This window comes from Echinops telfairi, unplaced genomic scaffold (genome assembly GCF_000313985.2).
Source record: "Echinops telfairi isolate 266 unplaced genomic scaffold, ASM31398v2 ScPeMD7_7458;HRSCAF=8496, whole genome shotgun sequence".
NCBI classification, from domain to species: domain Eukaryota; kingdom Metazoa; phylum Chordata; class Mammalia; order Afrosoricida; family Tenrecidae; genus Echinops; species Echinops telfairi.
In genome coordinates, this window is record NW_022111358.1 from 26,168,062 (window position 1) to 26,184,928 (window position 16,867).

The following is a 16,867-nucleotide window of genomic DNA, read 5'->3' on the forward strand; positions in this document are numbered from 1 at the left end:
AGAGATACCAACATAGCTTACCATCCCAGCACAGAAAACATGGAGAGGTACTTCCAACTACAGGAAGAACTCTGTCCTCCCACACCCCCTCCCTTCCAGTCCTCCTAACTTTCCCCCACGGACCAAAGAGGAAACTGAACTGTGAGCAAAGTATCTTATCTATCCCATGCATCTCAAATATTTTAAGTGTTTTTTACCTTTTCCTTCCAAATTATTTCTCTCCACCCCATGTCCATCCACCACCTTCTATCTTGCATTGTCGTCTTGAAATTTCTTCATTGAAATCATTCAGTGTAAGGATTTTGATTCTTCCGAAGTGCAAACTAACCAGGCATGAGTATTCTCAAGAATGAGTATGGAGAATACCCGGTAGAGAATGAGTCGTCTAGACTTGGAACATACCTGCATAACCTGTCAAACTGATGGAAAGGTTAAGTGTGATGGGGGGTAGGGGTGTGTGTGTGTGTGTGTGTGTCTCAGCGGTCCATATTGATATGCCCAGCCAAACCAGGGCATGATTTAATTTTTTTTTTTTTAGTGTGGAGGTTGCAATTTAGGTCAAGGAACAAAATGCGTTTGAAATGTTGAATGCAAAACGAATCTTCTCTGTAAACGTGTGCCCAAATCACAATTAAAAAGAATTTTCTCCTCCTTGGTTATCTTAACTGGCAGATCACGCTTGCTGTCAGCTGCTGGCAACCTCCCCGAGAGATTATAATAGTAAGCTTAGCTATGAATTCTTCCCTCCTGGTGGACATTCGTTTCAATAGTGAAGCTACAGATGGCGAAAATGCCAGCAACAGAAGCAGCCCAGGAACTATCTTCACAAACGAGTAACCACCTTATCAACGATCCCTCACTACTCTCTCCCCCAGTGGAAAAACCACCGGTGGACTCACTCATTTGGTTTGGCCCAACATTTTGTTAAACACCGAGGTTTCCTCCTCCCAACTCTTGCACTTGAATCCAAATTTGGTTTGTTTGAAACTAAGTAGGACTCCTTTGCCTGCTGCAGTTGGTACAAGCAGGTGTAGGTCTTCTTGGATGGGTATTTCATGTGCTCACAAAAACAAAACATTACTAAATAAACCAACCCTAAGATCCTACAACTAGTACCTGGACATTAGGTTCTCATCTATGTCTGTAAATAATGATGTGTTGCTTCAGCATTATGTATATTTTACCAGAAGTTTCTTTCCTGGTTTGTAAAGCAAGCAAATAAAAATTGCACAAGTGGGGCTTCGTGGTCTTCCTGACAATATTCTAGAACTTTGGGGCGAGTATAAAATTCTAAGAATTTATTTAAAGCTATAGAACTGCTTCTGCTAAAATTGTACACTAGGGATATTCTTGAAAAATTAATTCAAAGGGTTTCTTGCAACTTGATATCCATTTCCAGGAACTACAAGTTAAAAAAACTCACCCAAACCTACCCACTGTTTCAAAGGCTCAGTTCTCCATTAAACAAAGAAGTTGGAAAACCCTGCAGCTCTAAGATGGGTATATTTACACGTTCATCTTTCTTCCCAACCTTCTGATTTCCACTGAAATTTTAAACCAAAAGGTGTCAGAAGGAAAATCATGAAATATTCTTAATTCGACTAGATTTTAATTAGTCTCCGTTCTCATCTGTAAAAAATGGGTACAGTGCCTAAATAGGGGGTCATCTGGAGGACAATGATTCCTCAAAAGGCTGGATTAAAAGTACCAGGGACCCCAAATATCAAGGTTAAGATGCCTAGTCCAGTAAGCTATCAGTAGGAAAGGGAGCCCACTCCCGACTGGATGTTTAAGGAAGAGATAGGACTAATAGGGGTGTGCACTGGGCTTAGGGAAGTCAGCAGAGGCTAAGATAGTAACCCAGAGCCAGGAGGAACCATCCTTACGTTGCCTCCATTTGAAGAGATAACAGGATATAAATGCCAGCAAGAGGGGCTTGATAGGAGCCAGGGGGACAAAGACCCTGACCATCCTTTCTCATGCCTTCTCAACGGACAAACACAACCCAAAGTCAGAGGGCAGGGGAACCGGTTAATGCAGCACGCCCAAACCCCCCTCGCTGGGGCCCGACACAGCATGGACCGTGGCTCTAAAAGAGGTAGGAGTTCTACAGCACTCCTTCTCCAATGTAATTCAAGCCACCGAATCTACACAAAACTTCCATGGACACTGCAGTGAAACACAATGGTAAGGTGGTGCTCCTGTCTTGCGTATGTATGCCTTAGACTTGCCCCAATGTCTTCCCAGGCAGCCCTGAGCTTGGCGCATGGGCTCAAACAATGGTGTCAGTTCCATCTCACCCCAACTGAACGCCGACTCTAAGGCAAAGAGTTTGAGAGTCCAGAAAACAAATCTGGATTTTTCTCTTTTGATTCTATTTAATAAGTATTGAAGGGAACTGATTACAAGGATCTACATATAACCTCCTCCCTGGGGCTGGACAATAGAAAAGTGGGTGAAGGGAGACATCGAACAGTGTAAGATGTGACAAAATAATAATTTATAAATTATCAAGGGTTCATGAGGGAGTGGGGAACGGACAGGGAGGGGAAAAGATGAGCTGATGCCAAGGGCTTAAGTGGAGAGCAAATGTCTTGAGAATGATGAGGGCTACAAATGTGCTTGACACAACTGATGTATGTATGGGTTGTGGTAAGAGTTGTATGAACCCCCAATAAAATGATTAAAAAGAAAAAAAAATTAAAGAGCTAGATTTCCCTAGACTAAAATCTTGAGGTAGTAGAGATTGAATCTTACTGAAAGACCACCAAGCTTTAGTTCCTTATCAAAGAGAAGAAAAGAAATCAGGACATGGATTTCACATTGACATTTTTATTAACGCCAACTGGTTTTTAATTATTATTATTTTTTTAAAACAATAGCACAAAAATGTTTCAAGGAAGCAATCTCACAATCTGATGACCTTCTGAAATACAGTTAAGCCACACCAAATATGAAATCCTGTTAATAACACAAAAGAAAAAAGGGTGGAGTGAGGGAAGGTAGGGAAAGAGATTTAAAACTCAAACTCGACGGCTTGGGTGGGCGGGGCTTGTTAGGAGGGCACACTGCTGAAGCAGAGCACGGTGCACAGCCTGCCGGTCCTCGTCTTTCTCACCAGTCCCAGTATCAGGAAGGCCGTCTCCTGGGCATGCCACCGGCCAGGAGAGGCTAGTGCCCACACAGCTTAGGAAGAGGTTCAATAGGTGGCCTCCAACAATCAAGCAGTTTTCAGTGAAGCACTCCTCCAGGAAAGCCTGTCTAAAAACCCTTTCCTACCGTCTCATCTACATGCGTCCCAGGGTCCTTAAAAGTCATCTTTAAAAAGCGAGAAAAATAATGTCAATCAGTCTCTCTTATTTAATGTGGCTACAGAGGATGTTTCCTTATTATTTCTTTATCTCTAAGGAGGACACAGGGAGGGGTGGGGCGGGGTCTGGAACTAAGGGGAGGAAAAAACCCAGAACAGGATAGTTGTTGTGTTTTTTTTGGCCAAGGGGATTACATAGGAGGGAAGGCAAGGAAGAAAACTCCAATCCTTGGTTCCGACTGAGTTATGCAGAAAAAGATCCCTTCCTGCACCATCCCCATGCCGTAAAAGAAAACAGAACTAAAACCAACAATAAAAATCCCACTTGGAATTATGCAGACACCAACGACCAGCCTGTCGTGGTGAAAGTTCCCAGCGATTGGCCCACCCTTGGCTTGGAGGCTGCTTGCAGGCCCCAGTTCACAAAATCCTCTTGACCCAGAAGCCTCTAGTTTCCTTTTGGTAGGTTATAAAAACAGAACATCTGTCATTTACAGGAGAGTGTTAAATACTTTTAACCACTGACAAGGCTTCAGGAAGTTTCACAGTTTTGTTATGCTCTATTTTATTACTATCATATTTACATTTTTATTTTACTTTTTTGCTGAATTGCTGATTTTCCTTTTTTTCAATAGAATTTAATTCTGGAGTGTGAGCAGGAACCAGTTAACTACATTCATTGTCCAACCCCCACTGGTTTGAAAGAAGACTCCAAATTCTTGGCATATGAATCAGCTGTTGGGTGGCCCCACCTTCTCCTCCCTGTAGCAGAGCAGCAGAACCACAGCAGCAGGGCTCAGGGCTCACACTGCAGGGGGCGAGGCCTTCCGCTGAAGGAGGTACTGGTGGATGCTCTCAGCATCTCGCTTGAGCCAGGCGGCATTCAGCAGGATGTTCTCACAGCACTGCTGGATGGTCCGCTCAGCCGATGGCGCTGGGTGACTCTCGAAGAACACCTGGTGAAAACACCACCCAGAAGGCAGGCGTTAGGCTGAATGCTCACTCCCAGCCATAGCAAGATGTTTCCGCCACGGGCTCCCTCCAGTGAATGTCCCACCAGTCACCCCTCACCACAGGCTTCCTCCCTGCAGTCACCCCTTCCTTCCCCTTTCCAGGTGCCCATGCCAAAGGGACGTAAGCGATTTTCCTCAGGCTTGCACATGGGGGTTGTTCTCACTCCGATTGTGTATGCTTAAAGACTGATCCAAAACCACTAGTCAAGAGACACAACCTACAGCTTTTCCTCTAGGCTCATTTCCTCTAGGTGGTTAACTGAGGCTTTCGAATCTGATATGGGAACAAACACAAGCTAGCCTGTGACTCTGAGTACCTTCACTGCTATGAGAAGTATAGAAATATGAGAAAATATTTATTCCAGACAAATGAAGAGACAAGCTATCATAGTACCTTAGCACAGTGTTTAAACTGCTACTATGCCCTAATAATTTCACATTCTATATTCTTATATTTTTAATGTTAGAAGGCCACTTCTGAGTTTTTAATTTTCCACAATGTTTACTGACAAAGGGTTAAAGGAACTTTTTCTTTTCTAATGAAGTACACCTACTTTTATAAAGGCAGAGCAGCTCTTAAATCAATCAGCAAAGGAACAGGGCCTTTCCTGTGAACTAGCGGTCACAGGAGCCAAAGGGAGAACCAATCCACTGTTAAGTCCAGACCTTCCTTTCTGAAATAAACGACCTTCCTGACGCAGGTGATGGCGCCTCCTGCCACAAGGTTCCTAAATCACAGCTGGCTTCTCATGACTGAACTAGATACAAGTCTTCCTCCAGTTCCATCTCAACAAATGTTCCCCCACCACACATACGCCAGAAAAACTGGAAATACCCTGCTTCCTCCTGCAGATAGGTTTGCACAGAGAAGTCATTCAGTCTACATTTGTTGAATTCTGGATGGACAAAATCAAACCACAAATCTCTTAGTACTCCATCTTCCCAGCACCCACCACCATCCTACTCCAAGCTGCTGCACTGTTGTTGCCTGGGAGTTCCCTTTTCCACATCCCCTCCCTGTCCCCAACCATTCTCCACACGGGAGCCGGACTGGAATTTCAGTAACTGAGCAGACTGAGCCATCCCCTTGTTTATAGACGTTTCAAGGTTTATTTCTCAGGAATTTTTCAATATGGCCTACAAATCCTTATATGGTCTGGTCCCAACCTACTTCCTTAGCCTGGCCACTTTTCCTCTACAAGTCTTTATCCTTCACAGTCCCTATTACTTTTGTGATAAAAGAATCGCTTGAAATAATACAACAGAAATGAAATGAGATGTCTTTTACGATTTTCTCAGTGAGATCTGAAATCTTAAAATCTTACTCTTAACATGGCACATACAGTGGACCTGACTAGTCTCTCTCAGAATTCACGAATTCACACTCAGTGTCACCCTTTGCCTGCAGGGAGATGAAAGTGACACGGACACCTAAACACGACTGGGGCCTAGGGAAGGGTTCCCCAACCGTGCTCCTCCAGCCGCACAGACACGGAGCCGCAACGACAGAGGAGGTCAGCACGGCCTCTGTGCAAGGATGACCCGCAAATTCATGAAGTGTCCATATCAAAAAAGAAAGATTTTCCCAACGAATGCAGATTCTCCCCCCAAGCGCTGAACACTGCTGTTTCCAAGTCCATACCAAACTGAGCCCATGTAGCCCTCTAATCTCACGGTGCACACAAACGACCCAGGCAGGCCCATGACCACAGGAAAGAAACCGTCACTCAACTCTGACCTGGCTTCCACTATGTCACTCTTAAGAAAATCTTCACCCCGGTGTTACCTATCTTTGTAAAAATCCTATTTGAATGCCCTCAAAGGTCTTCGTCCTAAATTCTTCAGACATTAAAACTCCTCAACCAAGTGGTCTTTACCAAGTGAGAACGGGAGCTCCCCGTTAGTTACTAAGTGAAAAGCACTCCATCGGGTCGTGGGCTCTGTTTTCAGGCAGAGGATAGACAGGTCTATCAGGGAAAGGGCAGCAGACGTGACTCCTCAGAACGGCCCACCACTCCAGATCATTGAGTCCAGGGCAAAGTTCAGAAGGTGGGCTTAGGGAAGGAGGAGCAATGGAACTGGGAAGCACAGGGAAGAAGTGGGGTAAGTGGTGCGGCACTATGGGATTGCCACCAAGGACGTGAAGCAAAATGTGCAAAACGGATCAGTTCTTATAAATCTTCACCCAATTCACAATAAGGGTGGGTAAGTAAACAGTAGCCCTTACCTTCACCTCTCCGGCCATTTTGTCAATTGCAAACCCTTCAACTGATAGCTGAAAAGACAACCATTCACAAAAGTGAGTGCAACTGAGAGACTGGAAACGACTTCACTAAAAACAAATCATCTGTTCTCTCTCAACTTCAGTGTTTAAGAGACGATGCAGAGAAGTCTCTGAACGAGGAAAACTTCTACAAGAGCACAGACCTCATCTCTGGCCCAGTGAATCGTAGCTGTCGCACAGTAACAATAGTGAATGACTGGGCATAATGATTTCCACATACCTTTATTAGTCTGGATATTAAGAATCCTCCCTGGTATCGATTGTAAAGCTCTTCCCAGTTGTCCTTTATGAACTTCCAGGCAGCTTTCCTACCATGCTTGCTGCCTCCAGCGACCCCACCAATGACTGAGACAGTGTCCTGCGGACGTACCTCTTCCTGAAAACAGACAGAGAACTCAAAGTCCAGTGTGTCCCCAAGGGGGTCTCCAAGGAACAAAAGCTTCACTGAAGACAATCAATCCTAGCTTTAAGCTTTCAGCAGAGGAGAACATTTCACCTAAGGATTAGCCAATTGAACGTGGGTTGCTGGAACAGGTGTAAACAACAGAACGACCGATCAACACTTGCCTGGGAACTTACAAAGTAAATAAAGGCACGGGGATCAATCAGTGTCCCAGTTTGCACAAGTGTCCCTGTCCCCGACCTCACAATGCCTACTCTGGACACAATTACCTCTCTCAATTCTGATTCTCAGCACTAGAGGGAGTTAATAAAAGCCAGAAACCAAAGCTCAATCCAATTTTTCTAAGAGGAAGTCAGCCCGAAGATACAGAATCAAAGACCCTGGTCACAGAGTGGGTAACAATTCTTTCTAAAGTCATTTTCATCGTGACTTACCGAAAGTGCAAAAGTGAGGACTTTCTGAATCAGTTCAGGTGAGAGAGTGGCCCCAAGGACTCTTTCAATTCGGTTTTTCTCTTCTTGCATATCAGCTTGTTTGTGGAGCTAAAGACAAGACAGAGACGGGCTCGTTAACTCCCCCTAAAAACTCTCTGCAGATGCTCACGTGAACGTCACGTATAAGCTTTGTGCTACATTCTTACTGTGAAAAATGGGCATAGAATTCATGAGAGTATGTTTTTCAAAGGCACTGGTCAACTGTCATTACAGAAAATAAGTACATCACTGGAACCAAGTGCTCCCTGGACGAAGAGTCCCAGAAGCTGAAGGGTTAATCGGTCAGGGTCAGATTCTTTACCTTGTGGATAGCCTGGCTAATGTTCTATAGCAGATGAACAAATGACTCCCAATCTTATCCCATTAAAAAACTGGCATGAAGGGGGTGTGAGGGGAAGAGACCCTGAACATATACACATTAACAGCTTCTGCTCACTAGGATTACACACTTTGTTTGAAAAAGTTCAAACATTCACTCTTTTGCTAACCACATGCTTAATATAGAATTTTAAAAAGATAAAGCAACATAAATTTAAAAAATTCAAATTTTACTACATACATTTCTAAGCCAGGAGTGCAATCACATTGTACATGCTAATTTTGAGGTCAATTTTTGATTAAAGATAAGTTCAGGTGAAACTTTCTTCTTCATACTTTTCTAGTCTCTAAGTCTTCCACAGTGAATATATTAAAAAAATTTTTCCCCCCAGTTCAAAGAGAAAAATCTTAGAAAATTCAAATGGTCTGATTAGACTAGACTCTCTTCACCTTTCCCCTTGAGACTGAATCCTGAGCGGTGTCTGGAGACCCATCACAGCTCCCAGCTTCTGCTTCCTCCCCACTCTCTTGAGCAGCAGAGTGGTGAACTAGATGGGAAGTCAGGAGGCCCGGCCTCTAGTCCTGCCTTTGATCTCCAAAGAGCTGTGTGATCTGGACTAAGTCCCTAAGCCCTCCAGGGCTCAGAGAGCCCATCTGTAAAATGAGGGGAGTGTACGGATGATTCCAAGGTTCCCTGAGGCTCCACTAAATTCAAGGTCTAAACTCTGGCTGTAAGGAAGCAATTTTCCCTAGGGAAACCTGCCATGTCCACTAGATGGCCCTATAACATCACATATTTCAAATACACTTCAAATTATTTTTCAGTTTTACTCTGCCTCATTCAGAAACCATCACCAGAAACACTCCTCTCTTGCCAACTACCTTCTTAAAGAATCCTGATTTTGCACTGAGAACTCTCTCCACAGTACACCTGAATTAGCCAGAGCGTTCTTAAGTTAAATGCAAGCTTATTAAAAATCTCTATTTTTCTCTAATACTTTTATGAAATTGACTAGTATATATGCCCTCCCCCCCTTTGACAGATAAAGCATTGCAGGCTTCTAGCATATAGGTTCACATACTATTAAGAACAAGGAGGAAAAAAAAGGAGAGCGAAGGAACCTTAATCCAATTTGCTAAAAAATATACCCAAAGTATAGTTATATAACTAGAAAGGAAATCTGTCTACAAGAGTAGTAGTTAAAACAGTACAACATATAGCCTATAGGTTTCCAAACACCGAGAGAAATATTTAACAGGACTTGTTTAAACCATCACTGCTGGTCCTGCACTCAGAAAAGCACTTCTCAGCGACACTCCGGGGTATCGCAGAGCACCTTCCCCCGCGTTTGCCCAGCCTTCTGTGCAGCTGTTCAGTGAAAGAAGCCAGTGTGGGTCCGATGGATGGCCTGAGCACCTGAACACCTTGTACTTTTGATTAAATCACACGAAGTAGGTTCACCTCCTTCCTCTCTACTGCACCTAGGATAGTGGCAGTACTTCTTTAACAACTGATCAAACAGGCTGATACGGGCTGGAGAAAGCATTTGTTTGCCAGTGTGACTTGGGCTACACCTTTCAAACTGATCACTGCCATTGTTTTCACGAAAGGACAAGGCAAGTTTTGTCTGTGTTTTGATCAGCTCATCATTTAAATATAAGCAATCACCCTGGGAAAACTACCGAGGCTGAGCAAATGAATTTGTTTCCTGTCCATTTGTGAGGGGCTCACCCTGAAACTTTTGATCCTTAAGTAATTTCCTAAGTACAGACACAAACCTGTCTCTGTAAGGGTGGAAATTTTAAGAACTTGACTTTTACTAAAACGAACATTTCAGAGGTAACAATGAAAATGCATAAACTCATGAGTGGGGGGAGAAAAAAACTCTGGAAAATAAGGCTTTGGGCAAGTAGTATTAAGCTCCTGAAGACAATGCATAGTTTTTCATAGTTCTTCCTATTTGCGGATGTTCTTTGCTATACATTTTTCCATCACTTAAAGTGCATACTCTGGGTGCTGATCTAAGATCAAAGGCAGGAAATGGGAACTCTCTGCAAACATGCTCACCTTTAGCATAATGTCTAAGGTAGTACTATCACCATGCTTCAAAACAGTCAGGTAAACCTGCAAGAGAGGACAGGGTCCAAAAGGACATTTGGTTACATGCACCTTGTTCCAACGATTGTAATGTTTCAGAAAAAACATTAGTATAAAAAATTGTAAACAGCTGCGTGTGGATGTTACATAAACCGTGTCAAGGAGCAAATAGCTCATATCAACTACTGAAGGTGGGCGGATGCAGTCACTGCAGTGTGGAAACTGGGGGGTGGGGTGGGGGGCTGTTCCCCATAATGAACTTGCAGCCCCACAGTGCTGACAACGGAGAAACGCTAACCAAGTGAGAAATGGGCGACACGTCCTCTCAAAGGTGTATCTTACAGTGTGGTAGACCTGCAAGGTGGGTCAGCACTTAGGTGGGTGTGGGTTCCTATTAAGAAGTTCGGTTCTACGTGAAATGATGCAGGCACCTAGAAATCAAGGTAATTAATGATGGAAACCTACAGGACTCCTCAGATCAGCAGACAGAATCTGTTTCCCTTCCACGTGGTCTTTAAACCGACGGCGGGCTTCTTCGAGTGTTGCCTTATGGCCTGCTTTTCCTAGTTTGCCCAGAACCAAGCCCCTCAGGAGTGCATCTAGATGACCTGGTTGGGAAGCAAAAGTAGATATGGGATTACACTTAAAACAAAATAGGGGGAGGGTGGTATTTTTTACAAACACTCGCCTATCTTATCATTGCTTCATGCTTACATTCTTGAATAACACAATCAATTGCCTCAATGCTTGAGAATATTTGGTTGAATCAGGAGAGGAAATGAGTGCTAAACAGACCATGTAAGCAAATTTGCTGACTGTGTATACATCACCAAGTCCACGATCTGAATTCAGTAAGTGTTTGTTCTGTCTAGTTAATGATATTGCTGAAGATCATGTGTGAAAAGATTACACTTACCGTATATTCTCGAGTATAAGCCAATCCAAATATCAACCTAGGCACCTAATTGTACCACAAAAACTGCATAAAAAATGTGCTGAAAAACTTGGCTTATACACGAGTATATATGGTAGATCATGTAGCTTTTTAAAAAAGTCATTTTATTAGGGGCTCATACAACTCTTATCACAATCCATACACACATCAATTGTGTAAAGCACATTTGTACATTCTTTGCCCTCATCATTCTCAAAACATTTCCTCTCCACTTAAACCCCCCGCATTAGGTCCTTATTTTTCCCCTCCCTCCCCGCTCCCCCCTCCCTCATGAGCCCTTCATAATTTATAAATTATTATTTTGTCATATCTTGCCCTGTCTGATGTCTCCCTTCACCCACTTTTCTGTTGTCCGTCCCCCAGGGAGGAGGTCACATATAGTTCCTTGTAATCGGTTCCCTCTTTCCTACCCACTCTCTTTCTACCCTCCCAGTATCACCACTCACACCACTGGTCCTGTAGGGCTCATCCACCCTGGATTCCCTGTATTTTCAGTTCCTATCTGTACCAGTGTACATCCTCTGGTCTAGCCAGACTTGCAAGGTCGAATTCCAGTCATGGTAGTGGGAGCGGGGAGGAAACATTTAGGAACTAGAGGGATCATGTAGCTTTTAATCAAGGTTTGAAGAACACAGTATGCCTTCATACAAGAAATTAAAATCTTAGGTTTTCAATTAAAAAATAGGACAGATTCATTTCCCCAGAGAAGATATATAAATGCCCAATAAGCACACAAGGGAAATGACAATCAAAACCACAGTGAGACACCACCTCCCTTCCACTAAGATGGCTAGTAACAGGAGAACAAAAAGGGAAAACAAGTGTTGGCAAGGGCGTGGAGACGCGGGAGCCCTTACCCATCACTGCTGGGGTTATAAAGTGGAGCAGCTGGAAAACAGTATGGCAGTTCTTGAAAAAAATTACACAGGAAACTACCTTGTCACCCAGCCAATTCCACTCCTAGTTAACAGACACTTCTGTGCCAGTGTTCACGACAGTGCTAATCATAACACACAGAAAGTAGAGACAACCCAAGTATTTATCAAAGGATGAGTAGATCACTATAAATAAAATGTAGTATATACAAATAATGGAATAGTAAACCATAAAAAAAAAAGTTCTCATCCATGCTATGGCATAGATGAACTGTGGAAACATGCTAAGTGAAGTCAGTCAGACACAGAAAGATAAAAATAAAATTATTTCACTTATATGAAATATTCAAAATAGGCACATTCAGAGAGACAAAAAGTAGATCAGTGCTGCCAGGGGATGAGGAGATATTCCTGTTTAGGACAATGAAAAACTTGGAGCAGATAAGGCTGATAAAATAAAAAAAGAAAAAGATAAAGTGGATAGTTGTGATGGCCATACAACATGATGAATGCAGTTACAGTAATGCCACTGAAGTGTACATTACAAACCAAAAAGGTTAAAATATCAAGTTTCTGGTTCTACATATTTATGACAATTAAAAAGTCCCCCCTCTTAGCTCACATCTCTCTCCCTCCCTTTCAGCTCTTCTGCAGCAAAGGTCCTTTGAACGTCTACACGTGAGGCTCCTCTTTGCTAATTCTTCCTTATCTACCCAAGCTTTAAACCAGTGGTTCTCAACAGGTGGGTCGCGACCCCTTTGGGGGGGGGGTGTCATCCAACGACCCTTTCACAGGGGTCACCTGCTTCATAATAGTAGCAAAATTACAGTGATGAAGTAACAACAAGTTAACTTTATGGTTGAGGGGTAACTACAACATGAGGAACTGTATTAAAGCGCCCGGTATTAGGAAGGTTGAGAACCACTGCTTCAAACCCTGGACTGCCTGCAGAGCTCTCCTCTACCTACACTCGGACCCACAGCTGTAAACACCATCTCTACTCTAACAACTCTCCAAGTTGAGTCCCTTCGGCTAGATCCTCTTGGCTCTCCTAATCCCAACTCTCTCCCTGCTTTGAAGGGGCTCTTCCAATTGGGGTCAGCCTTTCAGTTCTTCAGACCAAAATCTGATAACTCTCCTTTTCCTTTCTACTCCACTTAATCCACCAGCAAAATCCTCCTTGTTCAGTTCTACCTTGATGATATACACTGAATTAACTAGCACTGGATTACTGCTCTTCCGTTTCCACTCTTCCAGCTGCTCTGCACACAATCACACATGTTCTTCTGCTTAAAACGCTATTAGCTTCTCACATTACTAAAGGTTAATGTCAAAAACTTTGTATTACAATTCGCAGGCCCTATAGGGTCTGATCAGCACACCCCCCCCCACCCCCCAGGTCATCATTTGGAGCTCGCTCGCTCATATACTCCCGCCTGGCCTTACTGGTTTCCCTCTTCTTTGTGAGCATGCCGACCATGCTTTTGTGTCAGGTCCTTCTCTTTGGACCACTTCTCCCCTAGAGAGCATCAAGCTCTCTCCGAAGACCACTGTGTAAGTGCAACTAGTCATGTCAAAAGCAGTGACTCACCCTTCCTGTTTCTTATCTACCTCACCCTACCTTTTGTGGACCACCACCCCCCACCCCCGAAACCAGACACTCACTGTTCCTTGGCACACTCTACATTTCATTGCCTCCCACTAGAAGTAAGCCACAGGAGAGTCATGTTTCCTATTACCACCTCTCAGGGTGTTCCCCGACATTTACAAGGTGCATAAGTAATTGTTAAATAAATAAAGGAAAGAAGCAGAGCTCTAGGCATTATTTTATTTGCTCTTTGACAAAAGATTCTCAGATCAAGACTAATCAGGAATATGTATATAGTACACACACACAACCACCAGAGCACCTTTATTTATTATTAGCAGATATTAAAAATAATTATATTTAAAACCCTGATATCAACAGTCCCAAGATTTAAGTAGTAGCAAAAGAGCAAATATAAGATTACAAAATAATCCAATCAGAGAGAACACATGTAGAAAACAAATAACTTCCTAAATTCAGAAAATGGCCCTTTAATAACTCTTAGCACCTTTATGAGATACAAACATGATGACAATATATTAACTCCTTTTGATAATGGTTCCTATCATTGGACCTTTGGAACTCTGTAAAAGACTTGCATCCATCATTGGCTTTATGCACAAACACATTTGGCAACAAATACCCATAAGCCACTACACTTTCAATGTTGGTAACCCATGACACTTCACCATAAGACTTAAAAGATTAAAGTCTTAATGGGACTTCTGGGCCACCTGAGTATACAGTAACCTCCAAGAGACTCACTTATGATGCTATGGATAAGGTGAACCACAGCAGAGGAAAAAGTCCCCCTCTCTGACCAATTTCTTTAACCATTTAAAGTCCATCCATTACCTTCTCCAGGTTTGGGGTCCCAGCCAAGTCTCTCCCCTATTGGTGAAAAGACATCTTTCACAAACTCCTGGATTTCCTCATAGAAGTCTGTGTGGGACAAGAGAGTTGAGAGAATCCCCAGGTTACAGCTCAGGTCGCTCCATACAGTATAATTGGGCTCATTCACAAAAGCCTCCATGACTTTTAGAACCTCTACTGTGCTAATCATTCCAGCTCGAGCCTGGGATAGGAAAAAACATAAATTAATCTAGTCGTCAAACAAAAACAAAACAAACATACAAACACACATGTATTTGGGGTATTATTTATATTTAACTGCTAGTCAGTCATCTAGTTATCTCTTTGGTTTAAGGGAAATGAGACTATAGAAGCTCAGAGTACTATTAGGATATAAATCCTATTGTGACCCAAGTTATCATTCACTTCTTTTCTACTGATAACAGAGACATTTTGGAAAGAAAAAAACTCCTAAAATTCCACCAAGTGGGGATGAATGGAGGTGGGGGTATGTGTGTGTGTGAAAGTGGGAGGAAAGAGAATGGGGTGAATTTTTTATTTCTAGTCTGTTTCTGAGGTCCTGGTTTTGTTTTCAAATGTTCTTTCTTTCAGAAAAGTTGCAACAATAGTTAAGGCCTTGGTACCGGACCTACGAACAATATCAACTTAACCTGTCTTTTACTCATATCTACAAGGATGCAGCTAGAAAGGCCCCAATCCAGAGTCCTTTCAGAACTAACTAACAGAATTAAGAACAAGAACGTCTGATACAGCAACCAACTGCACAAACAGCCCACTCTCCTGAGACAGGTCTTTCTCAGCAGATGTGAGGCTTTGTACATCAATGCTAATCTGTGTTTGCACAAGAAGAGGGGAAACTTGAAATCTAATTTAAAGGAAAACTAGGGGAATCATTTCTATAATGTTCTAAGAATCAAAGACTTCGAGAAACTATCTGAGCCATGCTAGAGTCATAAAGCAAATACTACTTTAAATCCTTTGTGAAACAAAGCTAAATATAAATATAATTCTAAATAAAATAATTTGAGAAATGATGAAATGCCAAAATAAGAACAAAACCTCCAGATTTCCCCAGAAAACTACAAACACTAATTAAGAAAAACAAATCATTTTGAAATTGTTATTTAAAAAACAATACCAAAGGAAACTTATTATTTGGGAAATTCATACTATTTCTATTCAAAAGAAGGAAATCTTTTGCCTCACAAAGTACAGTTTAACTAACAAATGTTGACAAAATTGCTTAGACATGGTGAAGTGGGGTTTCTTTCTGGTAAATTACACAGGTTCAGTCTTGTCCTGATAATTAATAATTAGTTGTTTGCTCTACTCCCAAAGGGGAATTTAGCCTGCAGGAAGAGCTGTATCTTCTAATTATGTTTCAGCCAGACAATCCAGAAAAAAACAAACGCCTTTAGTCACACAATTCATCATCTGACTTGAATGAGAGGCGCTCACCAAGGAGAAGAGGTCATTCTGCAGCCCCAGTCGGTCCACTGGGGGTAGAGAAAGGTCCCGAATGCCTGGTAATAAACTTTCCAGCATGGCTGAGCTGTACTGGGTCCGATAAAATCCAACTGTTCCCAAGTTTAACTGAAAAGACATTAAAAAAGTACAAGACAATTTCACTTACTTTTTGAAAATTAACTTTTAAAAAAATTGGGTCAATGGCTTACTGTGTGCTTTATTTCATACTATACAAATACTAACCCAACACCCAGTAGGCATATGAAAAGAGTAATAGGGGGGGAAAAAAAACTCTCCAAAGAAGTTACAAGCAGAATTTCTCAGCTACTGGTGTTATCTAAGAATTAACTGCAGTTTGCTAAAAGGGGAAAAAGTAAAAATGTACGAGCCAAACCCCAGATTTTAATTTAGTGAATTTGTAGTGGGGCTTAGTGAACGTCAATAAAATATTTAACAACCTCCATGGCTTCTGTAAGAGATAGAGAGCTTGTCCTCTTTTCTTATCGAACTGAGCAAGTAGGTGATGTTTCGGGCAGAATAATAATTACTAGGAGGAATCAAAGTAGATCCAAGATCAAGGCAAGGACCTTTAGCTGAGCTAAAAAGGTGGGCTCAAAAAGAAGCTTCCAGAATCAAACTAAAAAAACCCCAGGTATTGAAAAGTAACTCTTTGTAAGTGTGAAAAGTTCCAGTTTTAGATACATGTGGATGAAAACCAGGAAAATCACATACACTAACTGATGGGGATCACAATAAAGCAATACATGAGGGTAAGAATTGGATGACCATTACATTAGTTTGAAGTAGAAGAGGCCAAAGTGAGAGGAAATAGGAGGAATTTGGCAGGGAACGAATAATGGGGTTCAATTTCAATTTCTAATCCCAGTAGATATGTTTAGGATTAGAGACAATTTATACAACATATAAAAACAAGACATTTTGTAGTGGTTAAAGGTCCTGATTGTGAAGCAAAAGGTCAGCAGTTTGAACCCCGCAGTTGCTCCATAGGAGAAAGACAAGGAAGTCAGAGCCCCCAGGCACTTCTCCTCCATCGCGCAGGAGCACTCTGAGTGGGCCTCCATCGCGCAGGAGCACTGAGTGGGACTCCATCCCGCAGGAGGCACTCTGAGTGGGACTCCATCCCGCAGGAGGCACTCTGAGTGAGTGGGGCTCCATCCCGCATGGGCAC

The 16,867-nt window shown here is 42.5% G+C and overlaps 1 protein-coding gene across 1 annotated transcript in view; it reads right to left on the reverse strand.

Moving 5' to 3' along the window:
- Positions 1–2,816: 2,816 nt before the first annotated feature.
- Positions 2,817–16,867, reverse strand: part of NPEPPS (aminopeptidase puromycin sensitive) — a 95,770-nt gene continuing 81,719 nt past the window's right edge. Inside the window, exons 16-23 of the mRNA XM_004707098.3 lie at positions 15,670–15,804; positions 14,194–14,413; positions 10,386–10,528; positions 9,891–9,947; positions 7,445–7,552; positions 6,828–6,983; positions 6,551–6,598; positions 2,817–4,266 (exon numbers count right to left, since the gene is read on the reverse strand). Coding sequence (XP_004707155.2) covers positions 4,114–4,266; positions 6,551–6,598; positions 6,828–6,983; positions 7,445–7,552; positions 9,891–9,947; positions 10,386–10,528; positions 14,194–14,413; positions 15,670–15,804 — 1,020 coding nt within the window. The 3' untranslated portion in view covers positions 2,817–4,113. The remainder of the gene's footprint in view (positions 4,267–6,550; positions 6,599–6,827; positions 6,984–7,444; positions 7,553–9,890; positions 9,948–10,385; positions 10,529–14,193; positions 14,414–15,669; positions 15,805–16,867) is intronic.